At 37.9% G+C, this 21,530-nt stretch overlaps 1 protein-coding gene across 1 annotated transcript; it reads right to left on the bottom strand.

Moving 5' to 3' along the window:
- Positions 1 to 7,305: 7,305 nt before the first annotated feature.
- Positions 7,306 to 10,389, bottom strand: LOC103957096 (probable 2-oxoglutarate-dependent dioxygenase At3g50210). Its single transcript, XM_009369186.3, has 12 exons — positions 10,113 to 10,389; positions 9,904 to 10,019; positions 9,675 to 9,793; positions 9,482 to 9,545; positions 9,249 to 9,316; positions 8,641 to 8,699; positions 8,377 to 8,542; positions 8,227 to 8,246; positions 8,102 to 8,148; positions 7,933 to 8,013; positions 7,753 to 7,842; positions 7,306 to 7,607 (listed from the first exon to the last, which is right to left on the bottom strand). Exons 1-12 carry the CDS (start codon positions 10,144 to 10,146, stop codon positions 7,482 to 7,484), a joined length of 990 nt encoding a protein of 329 aa, XP_009367461.2. The 5' UTR covers positions 10,147 to 10,389; the 3' UTR covers positions 7,306 to 7,481.
- Between the last annotated feature and the right edge of the window lie 11,141 nt (positions 10,390 to 21,530).

The raw sequence follows: 21,530 nt of genomic DNA on the forward strand, positions 1-21,530 counted from the left end.
AATTCAGGATACTAGCTGAACGAGGTGCTGTTCCCGTTATAGGAAAATCTCGGCCAAGGCGGAATCAGGAATCAAACTTTTCGTTCTGTTTTCGCCATCATTTTGTTTGAGATTATTAGGTTAGAATGTTGTAACGTTGGATCATAAGATGAACTCCATATTATATTGTATTCTTTTGTGATGTTGATTAGAGCATCTCAGTTCTACGTCCACTAAAAAAAGGAGAAAACATCAATTGTATTAACATCCCGTTCTGTGACTAATATTTTCAGATTGGCCTATTTGATTGAATGATCTAGGGTTTAGAGGGAGAGGGCCGGCCACAATAAGAAAGAAATGAGGGTGATTTAATTGTGAGATGTGTTTGATTCACCCTATTGTGCCTTTATTTATAGTAGTAGAATAGGTAAAAACCTTTCCCTTTACGATTATAACATTTAATAGGTACTCAATTCCTAATAGGAATATAAGATACATTCCCATATCTACTAGGATTTACACAATCACATTCCTATTTTAAATATGACTGCAACACTTCCCCTTGAGTGTGTAAATACTCAACAAACTATCGCATCAGATCTTCAGCAGATAAGGTAGAATAATTGATGAAGTCATCAACACAACGGGTGATCGCGAGTCTCAAATTTAAGTGAAGTATGGATTTGTAGTAAAACACACAAAATCTCGCTATGGTAAAACCCAAGGCATGAGGAAAACCCATAGACTAAGGATAAAAGTGAGAAGTATGCATAATATCTAAAACAAATGTCAAACAGAACGAAAGTAGTGAACTCAATGGAGTATGATCATCCCAAGATGGGTTCCTCGTTAAAACCTCGTTAGGTAGCAAAAACCCAGTGGGAAAAATGTTCCTAATAGTATGGAAAATAGTACATTAAGATCATGTGAGTATGCTTCTAGATACTCCCCTAAGTTAAACATAACTTCTAAATAAGAGAACTACAAGCGATTCAACTCAGGTAATTCACGCATACCGATTCCTTGGACAAGCTTCTTAAAAGTAGACTTAGGCAATGACTTGATGAAGAGATCGGCCAGGTTATCCTGGGAACGGATTTGCTTGACTTCAATGTTCTGATGCTGCTGTTGCCGGTGTAAGTAAAAGAACTTTAGCGCTATGTGCTTGTTGTTGTCTCCCTTGATGTATCATTTCTTTAATTGCTCGATACATGCTGCATTGTTTTCAAAGATCGTCGTAGGAAGGTTAACGACTGATATAAGACCATTAGTGCTTCATATATGTCCCATAACTTCTCTCAGCCAAAAGCATTCACGCGATGCTTCATGCAAGGTAAGAATCTCAGCATGGTTTGACGAAGTCGCAACTAGTGTTTTCTTGGTAGATCTCCAAGATATAATGGTGTCTCTAAAGGTGAAGACATAAACCGTTTGAGAATGTGCTCTATGAGGGTCAGACAGATATCCAACATCTGCGTAACTAATAAGGCGAGAATCAATCCAATGACCATAGAGGGCGGCAACACTCAGAGATTCGCTAGTGTAGAACAAGCCAAAATCCGTTGTACCCTTGAGGTAGCGGAAAATGTCTTTAACACCTTCAAGTGTCTGTGTGCGGGCGCATTGCTGTATCTTGCCAAAAGATTAATAGCAAAGGAGATGTTGGGCCTAGTGCATTGAGCCAAGTACAATAAAGCCCTAATTGCACTTAGGTAAGGAACTTCGGGTTCCAAAATCCGAAATGTGACTTCTTTATGAACACGCATTGGCATAATTCGTTGTTCACATAACTCTGACTTGTCAAATATTCACTCAGATGGTTATACCACATTCACCCAAATTATTTCAATCCATAGAGTGACATTCTCAACCTAATTGAAAGAATGTTCCGTGGTCTAGAACTATTTAAACCAGTCAATGGATGTCTTTATGGAACTTTCATGTATATTTCCATATCTAGATCCCCATAGAGATATGCGATTACCATGTCCATAAGCTGCATATTCATTTTTTTGGAAACTACCAAACTAATTAAGTAGCGGAACGTTATAACGTCCATTACGGGAGAATACGTCTTCTCATAGTTAATCCCAGGGCGCTGAGAGAAGCCTTGCGCTATAAGGTGTGCTTTGTATCGCACTATTTCATTCTTCTCATTACGCATCCTCATGAAAACCCACTTGTATCCAACGGGCTTCACGCGTGGTGGTGTAGGAATGATAGGTCCAAACACTTTATGTTTCGCGAGCGAATCGAGTTCGACCTGGATTGCTTGTTTCAAGTTTGACCAATCGGTTCTACGTCGGCATTCATCGACGAAACGTGGTTCAATGTCATCGCTAAGTATGATGTCAGTAGCTACTGAGTACGCAAATGCATCATCGACGATCATCTCATTCCTATTCCAAACCTCATCCAATATTGTGTAGTGGACCGAAATCTCACGATTCTCTAGAGGTTGACATGTTTCATCTGAAGCATCACCATAATCTAGAATAACCTTATGCGTTGGAACATACAAGTAAGCGATGGTTGGATTCAAAACTAGGGTTACTAGTTGGTGCCATTTTCCTCTTCCGGGGTTGTGAATCCTTTGAACCAAGTGGTCTGCCACGCTTCAGGGTCGGAGCAGCTGATTAGCTAGCAGCCAATGTACCTTGCCGCGTGGAGGGTGTGGCCTCCTCACCTTCGGGGATGGTCTGGCTTTCCTAGGAGGTTGTTGATGTATGCGGGGTACATCTATCCTTACAGGTGCGTTTGCAGCGGGTATATGTGATCTTGTCACCTTTGCTAGATCATTAAAAACATTCGGCATGCTTTGAGCAATACTCTAAAGATCTATAATTTGTTGCACCTCAGTTTCAGACTGGGCAGTGTGTGGATCTAAATGAGACATAGTGGGAGCATACCACAAAAATTCGTGACATTCTGCAGGAACATTAGCATACTTTTCTCCCCTAATGATGGGAATACTGTCTCATCAAAGTGACAATCCACAAAACGTGCGGTAAAGAGATATCCTGTCATGGCTTCTAAGTAGCGAACAATTGATGGTGAATCATAACCGACATAGATTCCCATTTTTCTCTGAGGACCCATTTTGGTACGTAGCAGCGGTGCTATTAGCACATAAATGGCGCACCCAAACACCCATAAATGCAAGACATCAGGCTCGTATCCAGTAACCAACTGTAACGGTGAATGTGGTTGAGTAGCGGTGGGCTTCAGGTGGACCAACATAGCTGCGTATAATATTGCATAGCCCCAGGCAGATACCGGCAGTTTGGTTCTCATAACCAAAGTCCGAGCTATCAATTGAAGACGCTTTATGAAAGCTTCTGCCAGGCCGTTTTAGGTGTGAACATGGGGTACAAGATGTTCCACATTAATCCCTACTGACATGCAATAATCTTCAAAAGTTTGTGACGTAAACTCTCCAGCGTTATCCAGTCGAATCGGCTTAATCGAATAATCAAGGTGGTGAGTCCTTAACTTAATGATTTGAGCTAGAAGCTTAGTAAACACAACATTGCGTGTAGACAACAGGTAAACATGTGACCATCTTGTCGATTCGTCAACCAACACCATAAAGTATCTACATGGTCTACATGTTGGTTAGATAGGTCCAAAATGTCCCCTTGAATCATCTGAAGAAATTTAGGGGGGTCGTGAATAATCTTTGTATATGAGGGTTGAATATTCAACTTCCCTAAAGGACACGCTTTGCATGGCGAAAGTCCAGCATAGGGATGTAACTTATGACCGTATGATGATTTGAGGATACGACGCATCATGTCATGTCTGGGATGTCCCAAACAGTTATGCAAAAGCAACAAAGTGTCATGGAACTCAGGCATAGGGCCAATCACATTGTGGGCTTATATGCTGCAAATGGTTGTGATGTACAACCCATTCAACAGACGTTCCAACTTCTTGTGAATACGTTTCTGGCCATATTCATATGAAGTGATACAAAGAAATTCAGAAGCATGATCTTCAGTGGTTTCAAGATGATATTTATTATCTCGAATATCTCTAAAACTCAGCAACGTTCTTTTGGAACGTGGAGAATATAGTGCATCCTTAATGGTTAAGATAGTACCATTAGACAACATGGTACGTACCTTTCCGTATCCTTCAATTAAGTTGGATAGGCCTGAAAGAGTTGTTAAATGAGCTTTCTTGGGTATTAAGTTAGTAAAATAGTGTCGTTCACGTAGTATGGTGTGCGTGGTTGCACTATCTACCAAACAACTAACTTCCCCACTAGACATACCTAGAAATAAATTGATTGAAATGGTCACATGCATAAATATAAGTTCATTCATTCAATTAAGCAATTCGAGAAAATAATAATCCATAATTCAAAACAAACCAAAACCAAACAAATTATTCCAAATACATAGAAAAATTGTTCAAAATGAAACCATAAACCTAGAAAGTAGAAGGGGGGGTAGGGGCAGGGGCCGACCACTCCTAGTGGGTTCGACCACTAGGGGTAAACACCCTAAAAATATGTCTGATTTATTCATCCATAGGCGTTGACGCCTCCTGAAAATCCGATATCTCCATTGATGTAGTTGCATCTTCCGGATGATCCACATGTGCAAAGTTAGACTCACGACAGGAATAATACTTGGCAATAGCCTCAAGGGAAGCTCGGCATACGCATGACCAATGATCCCTTGATCCACAGTGATAACACATGTCCAGTTCAGTAGAAGCAGGCTGAACGGGAGCTTTGCCCTTATTCTTGAAGTTTGGGGCCTTATGGGCGAGTGGTAGACGTTGCTGGGTCACATTTCTTCCCTTAGGTGCGGCACTCTATTGACCTTGGGCCCGTGGTGGGGCTTGCCACCCATTGCCATGGCCACAATGATTCTTTCATTGTTTATAGCTGCTAGAATGTGTCGCATGCGCTTTAGGCTCGACGTTTGAGCCAGTGGGTTGAGATTGATGATTCCTCATCAAAAGTTGGTTATGCTTTTCAACGAGAAGTGAAACAAAGATCAAATCTGAAAACTTGGTGAATTTATATGCCTTATATTGTTGTTGTAGGACAATAGTGGTGGTATGGAAGGTCGAATAGGTCTTCTCCAAGAGATCTAATTCAATTAGTTCCACTTTGCAGAATTTCAACAATGAACGAGTTCTACAAACTTCAGAGTTGTATTCATTCACGGACTTAAAGTCCTAGAAGCAAAGATGCTACCAATCGTGTCTTGCTTCAGGCAAGTAGATGTCTTTCTGGTGATTGAAATAGTCAGCCAGAGCAAGCCAGAAGGTGCGTGGGTCCTGCTCAGCGAGGTACTCGGTCTGCAGTGCATCATGGATGTATCTTCTAATGAAGATCATTGCATTAACCTTCTGAGCTTTGTCAACAAGTTTGTCGACGATAGGTGCCTCGATGGTGGTTGTGATGCCCTTTGCAATCAAATGGAGCTTCCCGTTTTGAACCCGCTTCAGATAGTTTCTTCCAGAGGCTTCTAGAGCGAAGAAATTGAGCTTGTTCAAGTTCGACATGTCCCTAAAACGGAGGGAAAAAAACGTGATTAGTCATATGGAAGCCATAGACATGTATCGTAGAACATACAGGTTCTATAGACATGTATTGGTTTAATTTATACATAAAAACTACAGGTTTCATGTGGTATGTTTTGAATGAAAACTTCAAGTTTCAAAGGCCCAAAATTTGAAACTACAGGTTCAATTTAGTCTTATGAACAATTAGTTCATAATGAGATGTTCCTGCAAGAAACACATAACGCAATATACTAATTTAAATATAGTGGATTTGAGGTTCTTCAGGAACACAAGTGTGAGAGCTTTATTACTACGAAAGTATGTTATAGTTCAAAGTATAAAAATAAATTATTGAATCGTTAATGTCCAAAAGTGATCTTCAGGTCAATAAATTTGGATTCATTGTCATATTAATGGATTGCAGGTCACTTTTAATTAATTCAATAAATCGGGCCATACATGGTCAATTGTAGAAGCTAAAATAATACTAACATACAGGTTAAAATTATTTAGAATGCTAAAATAATAGCATTTGGGTCGAAAAATATTGCCCCAAAAATAATTGGGCTCGGGTTGGGTGCCTTCAGTAAAAGGCAGGACCTTAAAGGGCTTTAGGAGTGAGCTGCAGGCGACGAGGGTGTGGGAGAAACCTCAGCTACAGCTGGGTTTAAATTTTGGGCCGAAGGGGGCACGGGTTTAGGTTTAGCATGTTTGCTAGCTTGTGGGTTCGCATAGGAAGCCAAGTCACAATGGGCTGGTTGTATGTGATGCCGGCCGGGGCTGCTACAAAGCCCAGCAAGCATAACAACTTGCTGGCGTAGACCTAGAACCAGGGCTACAGGCTCATGGCTAAGGCACAAGCCCATCAACCATAAAAGGTTGCGATGTGTAGGTCAATGGTGTAGGCGAGCTCAGGGCTTCAGGCCCATCAAAAGTTGCCCCAGGCCGAGGCTTGGTTATGATGTGCATAGTGGTGGTGCAGTGGGTGTGCTGCACCATGTCCAGTTTCCCTTTTTTTTTTTTTTTTTTTTTTTTTCAAAATCCCTTAGGCTTAAGGAAACCCTAAAAATGCTTCTAATTTAATTTTATACTTTGACTCACATATTCCACATAACAAATTAATTGTGCGATGCATGAAACAAATACATATATTGACAAATATATTAACATATACAATATATATATCGTAAGGAAAATATAAACATAAAAGAGTTCATGCATCATGGGGAATGTTTTCATACTTCGTGGACGTTTCAAATATCTTCTTTTATTTTAAGCGTATCTGCTTAGCAGAAAACAAAAATAAGCCTTTGAATTTGGTGGATGATAGCCTCCTCCTACGATGCGTCAATTCCTTAGTTTCTGGTAAGAGCGTACTGATAACGTATTGTAGGCCCATTTGATTGAATGATCTAGGGATTAGAGAGAGAGAGAGGGCTAGCCACATTTAGAAAGAAGAGAGGGTGATTTAATTGTGAGGTGTGTTTGATTCACCCCATTGTGCCTTTATTTATGGTAGTAGGATAGGTAAAAACCTTTTCTTTTAGGATTACAACATTTAATAGGTAATCAACTCCTAATAGGAATATAAGATACATTCTCATACCTACTAGGATTTACACAATCACATTCCTATTCTAAATATGATTGCAACAACGTTTAGTGTTTTTAAAGAATAGACTTTTTTTTTGTCAGTCTTAAGTTCAGTTTTTTTAAATAATCCTACCAAAAAAATTTTAAAGCTTAAAACTTAAAAAGTGTTTGTAAGTTTAAAAATGTCTAATTCAAGTAGAGTATCCAACATGCCTTCAATTTTTGTTGGAATTCAATCACTTTCCAATTACAAACACCCCCAATCTTGGGGGTTGGTCATTGCCATTCGATGTGGGCCAATTCAAAAAGTAGTTTCACCAAATTACCAGGATTCGTTCACTCAATACAATAGATGCTTAGAGCTTTAGACACTAATATTTCGACTATTAACCGAAGTTTGTTTGGACCTTGTTAACCAAATGTTCTCCATAAAGGGCTCTTTCGAATTTCTTGGCTCCACCTGTCTTCTCTACACAAAAATCCAAGGGCTCCACTGCTGTATCAAAATTTGTCTGTTAACACACGAAGAAGCACGTACAGTGGAGGTTAGCACCAAAATATGAACAATAACAAAGAGAACAGAAACCGAAATAAGGTGTGGAGAACGCAACACAAGAAGAAAGAATGAGCGAATAAATGAACCAGCTAATCTCATACCTCATAGAAATACGCTACACAGACCCGGTATTTTGGAGCGGAGTTGATAACTTGATGCAAAGTGGAATCGTATAAACCATTTGAGTAAATCTGCACTCATTCCAGGGAGAGAATGACTTAGTACTTAATCCAGGAGTCGGTACAAATATTAGGAACACTGAATACACAGATAAGTATTACCTTTAGCATGTCTCCAATATTGCAGACAAATGTCCCGGGAACAGGAGGAGCTGATATCCACTCACCGGAATGGTTTCTCACCTTCAACAAGTCATTCAACTCAACTTGTATGGAAACTAGAGCAGCAGGATGCTGACAGCATATAACACTAGGAAAGGAATAATCTTACCTGAAGAGCAGTTATATCGTCATCCTGATTAACCAATGTCAACAAACCTGTAATGCAACAATTTAGAAGACTGGGATTTATTGATTTTCCTAGGTCACTACTTGCTAAAGGCGAACTAAAGTTACCATAATCAGTGTGAGCTCCACTGCAATTGTTTGCCCGCCAGACATGATCAGAAGGACACAATTGGGAGAAAAGAGAGGAAAGGACATCAATAACATATGACTTAGATATAAAGGAAAGTGCAAGCATCCTAAGCAGCAATAGAGCATTACCATCCGACGTCATTTTTTGGAATGTCCGAGGTGTTTGTAGAGCGTGCAGCTGGGTAACCAATAAGACGCATCACCCAAAATGCATCCCCGGCTCTATCACCTTCAAATTCATATGGTGATCCACCCAGTGCTAACGCAATTCCACGCATGATCTTTTTTGAAAGGCCTGTAAGGAACGAGAAACAAAAGCTTGTAACCAAGAGAATATGGAAAGATTAAAGTGTGGAAAAAAGGGAAAAAGTTTGTTATCCATGGAAAACATGCCTGTGCAAAGGCTGATATATTCCTCCATTAGTACCTTAAATTCTGGGGGATTATCTGGCCTGCACAAAGGATCACAAACCGAAATGAACAACTTCAGTAACACTATGCAAGAATCAGCTGTGAAGTCTATAGTAAGCTCGAAAGGGATAAACATGGAGTTTCTAGACCGAACACTAATTCCAGAATAACCCAACATAAGGATAGACATGTAGTCACAATTCAATTTCCAAAATGGTATCAACTTTGTGTACTGTTTAATGAGTCAAGAGCAGCATTGTGATTACAAAACATAAATGAATTTCGTTCAATGGTGATCAGGACAATGGGGTGTTCCACGCCTCCAAACAGAACTTTTCTCCTTAAATTTGAACAGCAGTCCTTACTAGAGCTAGACTTGTGCAAAAGCTCTGCTACACTAATTCAACTAAGGTGCGCATACTATTTCATATACAATGTTAGATCAGCTCTGTTTTTCATATTACATAGACAATCTTTTCGTAGTCAAGATAAGGATACAAAATTTACTTGAAATACCAAACTCGAATGCGTTATTTAAAAGAAAATCTGTATTAGTATACTTAGCAGGGAAGGCCTTAATTTGTGCCTACCATTGGTTAGGTCCTTCCATTGGTTTTCCAAGATCTCCATACATCCCTGGTTTCAATTCTTTATAGCACTATTACACGTGAAACAAAATGGTAATCAGTAAGGTAAAAATGAAAAGTATACAAAAGCATATTCGCATTACTTTTACAATGGGTAAAAGCACTTTTAAATAGCTTAATTACTTCTGGCAACGTTTGACTGAAAACTTAAATGCGTTTATAAAATCAAGACATACATCAATAGCCTCATGCATGTCAGGTACACCTTTGGTAATATTCTCTCCAATTCTCTGATATCCTCTGCATGGAAAATCAAGCCTTCTCTTAATACAAATCACACATACACTAATCATATATCATAAAATTAATCCTCATTCACAAAGATGCACACACACACATACATACTGACGTATATATAATTATATATACCTGAATCCACTATCAGCAGACATTTTGATGTTGAGTTTTTCTTCGTATGGAAGCTCAAAAAACTTGCGTGTCAGATTCTTGACTTGTTTCAGCAGAGTCTTGGGAATACCATGTCCTTTCTGCCAAATTACAAAAACCACCAACCCCATAAAACTCAAAAAAATAGGAAAAGAAATGGCAAATCTTTCATGGGTTTAAATTAAATTCGAGAGAATTTCATTCAAAGTACCACATAGAAAAAGCCAGCTTCTTTACAAGCTCGATCCAATTGTCTGACAACTTGAGCGACATCCGGGTCCTGGCCCATTTTTGGATCATCGGATTTGGCCAAAAGAGGAGCAATATCTGCAGTAAGATCCAAAATTAAATACAAAAATCAATGAAAAATTCAATCTTTGGGTTTTTGGGTACTATTTGATTTGGTTTTTAACTATTTACCGATGATGGGTATTGACTTGAAGTCGGTGGCCATGGCGGTGACGAACGACGGAGGATGGTAGACTCTCGCAGCAGATTCAGTACTTGTACACAAGCTAAGAAAAATGTTTAAGAACCTAGCATGTATTTAATTTAAGAATCGTTTTTAATTGTTGGATTGATTGGAATCAGATGGTAAGCGGTTTGTCCCGTTTCTCTCTGGGCTTTGCTTGTTTCGGTTTTTGCCATATTCGGCTTGTTTTGCTCGGTCTCGTTTCTTTTCGTTTTTTCTTCCAAATAGTAAGTAATGCATTTTACAAGTGAGATTCATCAACTTTGTAGTCCGCTCATATTATATGTGCTATTTTGTATTTCGAGTGTACAAAAAAATTGTTAGAAAATCATATGATATTTACCAATATTTAATTTTATATGACATTTCGCACATTTTATTCGGTATAAGAATTGTACTAATCAGACAATCCTACTAAATATATCTTCTTCACCACAATGCAAACCTCCCATTAGTGCTGCGGTGCCTTTCTTTTTCCAGCGTGAAAGTTCCACATTTTGAAGGATACACTCTGGTGTGGGTTTCTTTTCCATTGATCTCCTTTCTCTTGATAACTAATAATTTAACATATTAATACTGTTGTTTGTAAAATAAAAAAAAAGTCACCATATTGTAATATATAATTAATGTATAGGCTTATTTATGGTCGTACCCCATTTATAAAACTCAAAGCTCACCTCTCACTTAACCCCTCAAAAGTATACTACGGAGGGAGTATTTAATTGAGATTTTGATGAATTTTATTTCTTTTAATGAATCTAGGAGTATTCAATCAGAAGTTTAAGTGATTCTCTGAAATTCAATGTGTATTCAATCAGGATTTTAAAATAATTTATTAAAATCTTTAGAAATTTGGGTGTATTCAATTTAGATTTTAAAGATGTTTATAACATTCTAGGTGTATTCAATAGAATTTGATTTTAAAGAATTTGAAAAAGTTAAAGTGTAACAATCCGTCCCAAATTTTACGATTCTATAAATTTTAAAAGAGTGAATTGACAAAAATACCCCTAAAGGTGATAATGTTGACTTTCGTTGACCGTCATGTAGCGAGACGTATGACCCATTCTTTTAGCACATCTTGTAATACTCGACGATGCAAATGTGTGGGCATAAGTGGAACCTAATTCGGAGCTACGATGACTATTTTACAAAACAACTGATTACCGAGGACATTTTGGTAAATTCACTATTCTAGATATGCCATGATTCTTTTAATATTTTCAGGGAGATTTTTTTTCTTCTTTTCTGTCTGGTGGGAACTCACTCACGTGGGATCCCCACTCCAACTATCCCATGTCCCCCCATTCTCTTGGACCTTTCATTTTCTGCCACCTCACGTCTTTCAAACTTTTAACTCTTTTTCTCCCTCTTCCTCGGCAAGCATCGAGAGGGTACAACTGCCTCGAACCACCACCACTCGCCATCTCCGGCAAGCCAAACCTTCAAGCCACCACCAAATATCGCTACGTCGATGAAGGTTATCAACGTTCCAGCCCAGAACTAGAACCAAGGTTACAAACTCGAACCCCAGAACTCGATTTCCATATTTTCCTAGTGAGACCATGATTTTCCAAACGAACCTCTGCCGTTCAAGGCCTTGGTAAGCCTCGCGAATACTCTAAATCTTATACTTTTGTCTTCGTGGTTCGATTTTGAGCATGCTTATGTGTTTTGGATTGGTTTTATGACAGAAAATAGCTCGAGGAAACTATTTCCCAAATTTCGGCGAAGTCTGGAAGTTTCAAACCTTTTTTCCTGCCAAGTCCGACCACGGCGAGAGACCATGATGGTATAATCTCACTCCTTACTCCCTAGCTTCAATTTGAATATTTATACGCTGAAAATGGTTCAGTTTTGACCTTGATCAGAGCCAGAATTTATTCTGGCTTTCTCTTTCGCCAGCGATTAAGATTGAGAGGGGAAGAAAAAAACCCAAATTAGCCACCCGGATCCAAATTTGAACCCGGGATCTGGCTCGGTCCATTTCCTAAGAGGGTTTCCAAACAAATTTCAAAAAGGTCAACACAAGGAATATTCTAAGAATATTCCAAATCCATTTAGGAAATGAACCGAGCTGGATCCCGAGTTTGGATCCAGATCCGGGTCGCGGATTTGAGCTTCTTCTTTTCTTTTTTTCTTTTTTATCCTTTTGGGTCAGGTTGACTCGGTCCTAGTCGCGGGCGAAAAAGAAGGCCAGAATAAATTCTGACTCCGATCAAGGTCAAAACTTAACCATTTTCAGCATACAAATAGTCAAATTGAAGCTAGGGAGTAAGGAGTAAGATTATAGCATCGTGGTCTCTTGCCGTGGCCGGACTAGGTTTGAAACTTGTGTACTTCGCCGGTGTAACGACCTGAAATTTCTAATTCAGAAGCTAATTACTAAGATAGGCCCCAAATTTCTTTTCTTAGCTCAATTTCAAGAAAGGATTAATCTCAGTTATTTTATAATGGATGTATCTAACCTTCTTGTTAGACTGCCTACATACCCTACAAAGGGATCAGGCCATTCGTAGTTCACATTACGCATCTATTGTTGGAAATGTGCCCTAAAACCAATCATATGATGATACTTTATGGACATTTCACATGTTAAACTAATCTAGTTTAATATTAAGGGCAAACATTATTGTTTGAGCTGTCTCATATAAATGTTATATGCTTAAACGATAAGTCCAAGGAATATGTGATTGGAAGAATGCGATCTAAAGAAGTTAGATTCATGAGACCATTCTTTCGTTGACACATCCTAAACGTTCCTGATCATAGGATTGTCAATTGGGCATTGACAGTCCGTTAAGATCAGTACGTGCTATGTCTTTTCTCAGGGAGAGTGACTAGTCTCGAGTCATTGGTGTGTGTGACATCAAGACAAGTACGTAGGTGCTCAATAGAGAATGAGTTCACTGAACACGATCAACGAAGAGTTCTCATATTCATGTCACATGAAAACTCATGGTTGGGATAATGCAAATTAGTCTTTTGACCTGAGGCATCACAGTTGTCTTGTGGTTAGGTCCTTAATCTTTGATTATGTCAAAGTCACTCCATCAGGAGGGTGTCCATGGCATCGTTGGGGTTAAGCCACTTAGCCATGGAGGCAAGTGAATGCGCAACAAGGGATCTCTAACCTTCAAACTGTTTGAGGGAGAATACTTTATGATATGATTAAGAATCTTTGGCCAAAGTATGAATGAGATTTAGGAATGTGTTCCAAATCACATTCAAGGTAATCATATAAGCACAAGACTCACATTGGATAGTAGACATGAATAAACTATCAAACCAAACAATGTGGTCAAGAGTATTGTATTAGAGAAAGACCGTATTGCATTTGTAATCCTAAAACTGAATAGGTTCTCCACCTCTTCTGATTAGCTTGGGTAACCATGACATGCTGCTAGGCGTCAACCATGGTTTGTGGAAGCCCTAAAAGTGTATTATCACTAACGGGAGAATTGAAAGTAAGTTTCAATTCACAATCGATTAGAAAAAGTTTTAATCGCCCACTGCCTCGCTAAAAGGAACCTAATGGATCGTTCACCGAGTAAGGTAGAGTTTGAAGAAACAACGGAGATGAGTAAGAATAATTAAATGGTTTAATTATTTATCTAAGGCTAGGATTAATTAATATGTTAATTAATCAAACGAATAAGTTCGTTAAAGACCTCGGGTTAGTTTTGGGCCGCAAGGCCCAATGAGATTTGAATGTCAAGCCCATTAACTCAAGTTGTATGACAACTTGAATAAACAAAGGGCTTGAAAGCCCAATAAACCCTATAGGCTTGCCATGTTAGAAGAATAGGGCTTTTGGTCCATTAGGTCACTTATTTGAAGGGACTATATAAAGGACTTTATAGCCTAAAATTTACATATGGTAATTTTTGGGGAAAGGATGAGAACACAAGCTCTCCTTTCTCTCTAAAATTTAGGCCACCTTGGAGGGATCATCTAGCAATCAAACTCCTCCAAGGTCACTCATTTCTTCTTCATTATGCCTTGGTGATGAATCATTAGAGGTTCTCAATTTTGGGAACTTGGAGAAACCTTTTCATCCATCCAAATCCATGGATCTAAGATGCAAGGAATGAAGGCCCTCTCTTTGGGTGATTAGCCTTTGCTTATGCAAAGAGGAATCTACAAAGGTATTGATTTCTCAACTCACTTTGTTTTGAGTTGAGTCTTGGTTCACCTATCTACTAGGCTTTGAATTTCATGGGTAAATGTTTTGTTTTAAGTGCATACAAGCATGATTCTGCCTTTAATTGTTAATTGCATGCTATTGATGTTGCTTAAATGAACATGTTTTTCACAAATCTTCCTTCATCTATAACAACATACTAAAATTTCATTTCGATCCGACGGTTGGATCTCCGCCAATCATAACATTCGAGTGGCGATTGATGTTTAATTTACTAACTTACACATCCAATTCGGAAAGATCCGTACGTCGGATTCCTGATCCATAAGTTCCTAAAGTCCTAAAAAATTATGTACTATAATGACTCAAAGTTTGGTGACGATCTAATGGTTGGATCGTCGATTCCCAAATTAATCAAGCATTGTATTGTAGCGAAATTTAGGTTCAACCAATCCATCTACGCCATACGATTATCAAATTTAAACTCAAGAATCTAATGTGGCTTAAAATGTCATCTACGGCCCTCTGGCCACGCGCCGCCGCCAATGGCAGTCGGCTGCCCCGGCTTGCCGCAAAATTTCAACTATTTCTAAAAATTCTCAAAATTTACAAAAATGAAGATCTCAAAGAGTAGAACAAACTTTATACCTATGACCAAGTCCAATTTGGCTGGGAAAAGCTCCAATTTGTCTCGAAACTTGCTAGAACCTTAGAACTTTGGTGGCCTCGATCCATCACCTCCGGTGCTCTACCGCCTCATCCAAGGCTTGGGACTTGTTCCTGGGTTCATGAGGAGTTGACCCATGGTGGTGGTTAACGGTGATGGCTGTACGAACGGTGGATCGCCACCGTGACACCCACGAACTCACCCTCGAAGTTTCTCTCTGTTTCAAGCCTAATTTCACTCAAATTTGAGGTGGAACTTGAAGAATAGAGGTCGTGGAGTTTTTTTTGGGTGGTGAAAATGGTCATTTCGCGGGGAAAAAGCCGGAATCGGCGTTGGAGTGTCTCGAAAACGGGTCGAGTCAACGGAAGGAGACCGGGTTATGAGGGATCCGGTGTTATTCTCCCCCTTTCTCTTTTTTCCTCTCCTCTTTTCTGATTGGGCAGTGCCCATTTCTCTCTCCCACAACCCTCCACATGGCACCTCAGAATTATATGGAGAAATCCATATTATGGTCAAATGACCATTTCACCCCTAAACTTTGCTCGTTTATAACTTCTTCGTTATAACTCCGGTTCACGAACAGTTTGCGCCTATGCGTTCGTGAGATCGAACTCTATCCAAATATGTCAAGAAACATAACAAAATATATGAGGATCAAATACGTCTTTGAAAATTGAAATTTAGCCCCTAATGCATTTTCGTCATTTTCACTTATCGAAAAAAAAATTTCCACACAATCACATATTCTAAATTTTCCAAGGTATTACATCTGGAATCTGGAAAATAGTTTTCCCGAGATATTTTGTCATAAAACCAGTCCAAAACACACAAGCATGCTCATAATCGAACCATGAACACAAAAGTATAAGATTTAGAGTATTCCCAAGGCTTACCAAGTCCGTGAACATCGGAGGTTCGTCGAGAAAATAATGGTCTCGCTGGGAAAATATGGAAATCGAGTTCTCGGGTTTGAGTTCATAACCTTGGTTCTAGTTCTGGGCTGAAACGTTATAACCTTTATCGACGTGGTGAAATTTGGTGGTGGCTTGAAGGTTTGGTTCGCCGTAGACGGCGAGTGGTGGTGGTTCGAGGTCGTTGCACCCTTTTAATGCTTGCTAAGGAAGAAGGAAGTGAGAGAGAGTTGAGAGTTTGAGAGAGGTGAGGTGGCAGAAAATGAGAGGTCTAAGAGAATGGGGGTACACAAGATAGGTAGAGTGGGGATCCCACGTGGGTAAGTTCCCACCAGACATAAAAGAAGAAAAAAATCTCCCCTGAAAATATTAAAATAATCATGGCATATCTAGAATAGTGAATTTACCAAAATGTCCTTGGTAATCGTTGTTTCGTAAAATCTTCATCGTAGCTTTGAATTAGGTTCCGTTTGCACCCATATGTTTGTATCGTCGAGTATTACAAGGATGCACTAAAAGAATAGGTCATACGTCTCGCTACACAACGGTCAATGAAAGTCAACATTCTCTCATTTAGGGGTATTTTCATCAATTTACACTTTTAAAATTTATAAAATCGTAAAATTTGGAACAGGTTGTTGCATGAAGAATTAGAGAGAATTGGAGATATTTCATAGTGTATTTTAAGTATTCACAAATTTCACCTCTTCCATGACATTTCAAGGGAAGTGAATCAAAATTTTACATGGAATCTCTAAATCAATTAAACTCAATAAAAATCAATTAAAAATCTCTCAAATTCCTAATTGAATATACCAAAGTTGGGGTTCCACCATAAAACCAATTAGCAATATGAGGAGTAGCCCTAACCTCTTGTAAGACATGTCTTACTATACCCCATTTCTATAAATTCAGTCAAAGTAAATGTTAGAATGGCATATGTGGCTCATATTTAAGAAATATAAGGGGTTTTTTTTTTAAAAAAAAAAAATTAGGATTTTATGAGAAATGGGTTGCCACTAGATGGTGAAACATGGTGGAGGGAGGAGTACACATGGATAGATCTGATAATTTTTTTGTACAGCTAACTAAATAGGAGTTAATCTCATGTAGCTCTTAGAGACTTTATAAAGTCCAAGCAATTTTTTCACTAACCATAAAAATTTGAATGTGATTAGATCTAAAAAGGGTAATGAATTATATCTTGTGTGTAAAAATGACACACATGACTTATGTAAGTTATGTCACTCGATCGGATTGATTTTATTGATTTCTTGCATGGGTGGATCCTTCATAAGACCAGTGTTAATTTGCAAGTGATACTGCACAATAATATTATATTTGAGCATAATTGTAACACAATAATATACTTGACAAAATATTTTATTGAGGTTGAGGCAATGTGGCTAGGAGTTAAGATTAATTAGCATGAGCTTTATCTTGTCTTAGGAAAACAATGTTTGTATCTACTACCGTTTGCATATGAAAGAAAAGATTCTTAAAATTAGTTAGTGGTCAAGACTAAAATACATGCAAGGTACCGTTTGGTACACAAACGGGATGAGAGGAAACAGAATGGGACGGGACAGAACGAAGGTTCCGTGTTATGTTTTGTACGTGCAGGACGGAACGGGATGGTTGTTCTGTTCTGCAATTGGTACGCACTGGACGGAACGAAACCAAAAGATTGAATGACAAACTTACTCATGTTCCGTCTGTTGTTTGGTACAATGTGTATGCGTGGGATAGGACGGGACCAATTTTTTTGTTTGTTTTTTTTTTTTTTGAACTTTGTTCATATTTAAACACATATATGCTTATCTATGATATATTTTTTACACTAGAACATGGTTGAAGATAAGTTATGCCATGAATTCTATCTTGTTGACCTTAGGGTGATGGATAATTGCTTGAAGGTTACTAAGAATATTGACCATGTGTTCAACCTCGCAGTTGATATGGGCGGAATGGGCTTCATTCAGTCCAACCATTCCGTCATCTTTTAATACAATACCATGATTAGCTTTTGGAGATTACAGACGAAGCAAAACGAAAAACAATGGTAGAGATTTTAGAGAGAGAAAGTGAATAACTAAAGATTGTATTCTTGAACAATGAATGAATTATAAAGAGAGAGAGAGAGGTGTATGTTATTTATACAAGTATTCTTTGCTTTACTCATAAGCTACTAACCAACTAACTTCGTTATATCCCTACAATCCCAACAAACTAACAGCCTTCCTACAATCTCAACAAACTAACCGCCTTGCTGATGTGTAACCTTCATGTTGATATGTCTGTAAAGCCATACTGATGTGTACATATTAGTCAACAGACCCATGGCTTGAAGCAATAACTTTATGTTTCTTGAGTATTCATCTAATAAAAGGCTATTTGGGACAAGACTGGATCTTTAAGATAATCTAATGTGTTGCAACAACATACATGGAGACCTATAAAATAAAAGCAAATAGCATTGGTAAGTAATAATAAAACATAAAAACTACACAAATCACAATAAGAAAAGTTTTAGATGCATAACTTCCTAATGAATTTTAGAGCAGTTCTAAAGCCATAGACAAACTAGCCGGGCACCAAAGTATGTGACTCCATGCATCATATGCCTTACAATAAGCACTAGATTCAAAGTTCAGGACAAGAACAGGACCTAAATAATCTGATAACCAAACACATCATATATTATTTGCAAACTGAAATCAAGATCAATAATGTTTCACAAAATCTAAGGTGCACATCATACCAAAAATCACATTTTTTTGGAATTAAAAAAGCACAAATCTTTCACAAAACCCAATTGCACAAAGATTTATTTTTTCATATTTATGTCCTCAGATTCATACGGTAGAGAGAAATACATCTAAAAGATATATTTTTTTAGTGTTCAATAAACCTAGAAATTTTGCGGCCCTTGAATAAATAAGATCAGCAACAAAAGATAAAAAAGAAAACCCCAATTAATTAAAACCCAGAAAACTTTCAACAAGCTATCAATTGATTGAAGTAAAAAACTGAGATTCAACAAGCTATCAATATTCAATCGCATACCTAGGTCAATCTTCATGAATGACATGCGAATACATCAACAAGAAACAAAAACACAGAACACAAATACTTGCTCACAATGTAACCACAAAGAATGGATGTTGAGTTTAAGTTTGTACTATTAGGTCATTTACTCTGTGTAGATTTACAGGGAGTGAGGTGGAACGAAAATTTAGCCAAAACTCGTTCCGTGGGACAGCACATTCCAATGTTTTTGGCTCACCAAATGTGGGACGGAACGTCTCAACCCACTGTGTTCTGTTTCGTTCCACGTACCAAACGGTACCTAAATAACGATTACATAACAAGATTTCTAGTATTGTAGTTCGAAAAGATATTATGTAAAATAATCATATCTAAATATTATAGAGAAGAACAAATACATATAGCGGTCCCCCTTGCTATAGAAAAAGGGAATGCCCGCACACATAAGAGAAAAACAGGTAATGACTCAATGGATAGGTTGTTTTCTGCAAAAGTATGCGTCAATCTTTTGATGAAAGTTGCCATGTTTATTCTACTGTTATATTCAAATAATACCACATATATTACCATATATATACAATGTAGATAAGTATGATAATTCAGAAATCAAAATAGCTATCTATACCATTTTAATATATATTCCTCTCATAGTCTCATTATCCCGGGTGGGTGATGGAAGAGGAGGGGTGGGTGACGGAAAAAGGAGGGGTGGGTGAAGCCGTGAAGGGAAGGGATGGGACAATGACGAAGGAATTGGCAAGTGGGTTCCATTTGTGCCAGATCATAAGGTTTAACCGATCGGACTTGAGAGCACTTTCACTGTGCTCTTTTGCCCTGTGGACATGCTCCATTTGCAATTCAATCCCTTCCTAAAGTGGAGCCAGCTCATTCCAACAAGATTTCAGACGATGGAGCCTGTATTGCAGTCCACTAAGTAGCAGTTAAATATGGACCGTATGATTTCCAAATTAACAGTCTAGATTTTTTCGTTATAAAAATTAAAAAATAAGAAAAAAACAGAAATGTTTTGCAAGGACACGTGTCACAATATGGATTGTTGGATTTCAAGTTCAGCTTAGTTAGGTTAATAAAAAAATTTAAAAATTATAATTTTTTTTCTATAAATATCTTACTATTTTCTCTCATCTTACACCACATATTTTCAACAATTCTAAACATGGAAGTCGCGACAGAATTAGTTAAAAATCTTATAGAAATCTATCCACAAAAATTGTACTTTCGACTAATGACACATGGACATAACGAGATCAGTTAAAAATCCTATCCGAAATTAAAATTTTTTTTATTATTTTAGAACATAAAAAATACTAGTATTTATTGCATATTGCCATGGCTATTCAGTTTAGAGGTGGAAAATGCAAAAGACAATTAATGTTCATTAAAGATAGTTACTATTCACTGGAGGGGATTGAATTGCCTTTTGCCAAGGGGAGCCTTTACACACTGGAAGTGCTCTGAAATAGGGCATACTGAAAGAGATTAGTATATACACTTGTTGGGGGTTAAGTGAGAAAAATGAGTTTCAGGGAAAAAAGTGAGAGCGAGTTTGAATTTTAAGAGGCGTTACCGTAAATGAGCCTAATGTATGTTAACATAAAGAGGTCGACTATGATACATGCATTTACTTAATACATTCACCATATAACGATCATATATATGACCATATCTAACAATAACCAAAGTGTATGTACGGTAACCAAATCCCAAAATCAAAAATGATAGGTCCCAAACAATTACTCTAATATCTTGCACGATAAACGCTTTTGTTTTTGTAATACGCTTGAGCAGTTGAGCTCGGTCTGCCGAAAAGGTTGGTACATGGTTGTTCGAATTTGGTTCACTTAACATGTCAAACAATTGAAAATCTCATGTAGTTGGAGCTATCATTAGTCAATTAATTATGTTATTATCTCTATGCTTACGGCATACATGGATTGGAATTTTAACGAATTATTTGTTTGTTTGATCCTATTTCTTTGACCATCTGAGTATGGGGGAGACAAACTCCCCAACGTCCCCATTACCGGGAGGAATAGATGATACCACCAAGGTAGTTTGTTAGAGCATCTCTAATGCAGACTTTAAATCAGGTCAGGTATAGTCCTTAAATATAGAGACAAAAGGTTTCTAATGGGTCGGAATTCAAGTTTTTAAAATATCTAAATATATAGAGACTTGTTGAATAACTCAAATAAATCCTCAAATATAAGGACTATGTATAGGAACTCAAAGAGTGGGCCCACTTAATTTTGAGTGGAAAACACCACTCACTTGTAAATGTTACACAACAGCTTCTATTTTGGTTTTTGTCTTGATTTTGAACCAACCCATGTGGATGCTAGTAGCCATTCTCGTAGCTTTCCTTTTTTTTTAATTTTTTTTGGAACCGTTGCGAAACCAACGATAAAGATAGCTTTTTGGTTTTTATCAACGGTCATAATACTCCAAATATTTTAGGCCCTACATTTAGAGATTATATTATATATAAGGGCCTTTTATTGCAGACATATTCCTTTAGGGACCCAAATATTCTCTTAAAGTCTCTAAATAAGTCCTCAAAATTGGTGATGAGAAT

Source organism: the organism of the source record quoted next, unplaced genomic scaffold (genome assembly GCF_019419815.1).
Source record: "Pyrus x bretschneideri cultivar Hongxiangsu unplaced genomic scaffold, Pyrus_bretschneideri_v1 Contig8, whole genome shotgun sequence".
In the NCBI taxonomy this organism is placed as follows: domain Eukaryota; kingdom Viridiplantae; phylum Streptophyta; class Magnoliopsida; order Rosales; family Rosaceae; genus Pyrus; species Pyrus x bretschneideri.

Coding starts and splice junctions, on each gene's coding strand:
- LOC103957096 (XM_009369186.3), bottom strand. CDS start 10,146: ATGGCCACCGACTTCAAGTCAATACCCATCATCG. Junction 7,843..7,932: donor ATATTGGAGACATGCTAAAG/GTAATACTTATC, acceptor GAATGAGTGCAG/ATTTACTCAAATGGTTTATA. Junction 7,608..7,752: donor GTGTAGCGTATTTCTATGAG/GTATGAGATTAG, acceptor GTGTGTTAACAG/ACAAATTTTGATACAGCAGT.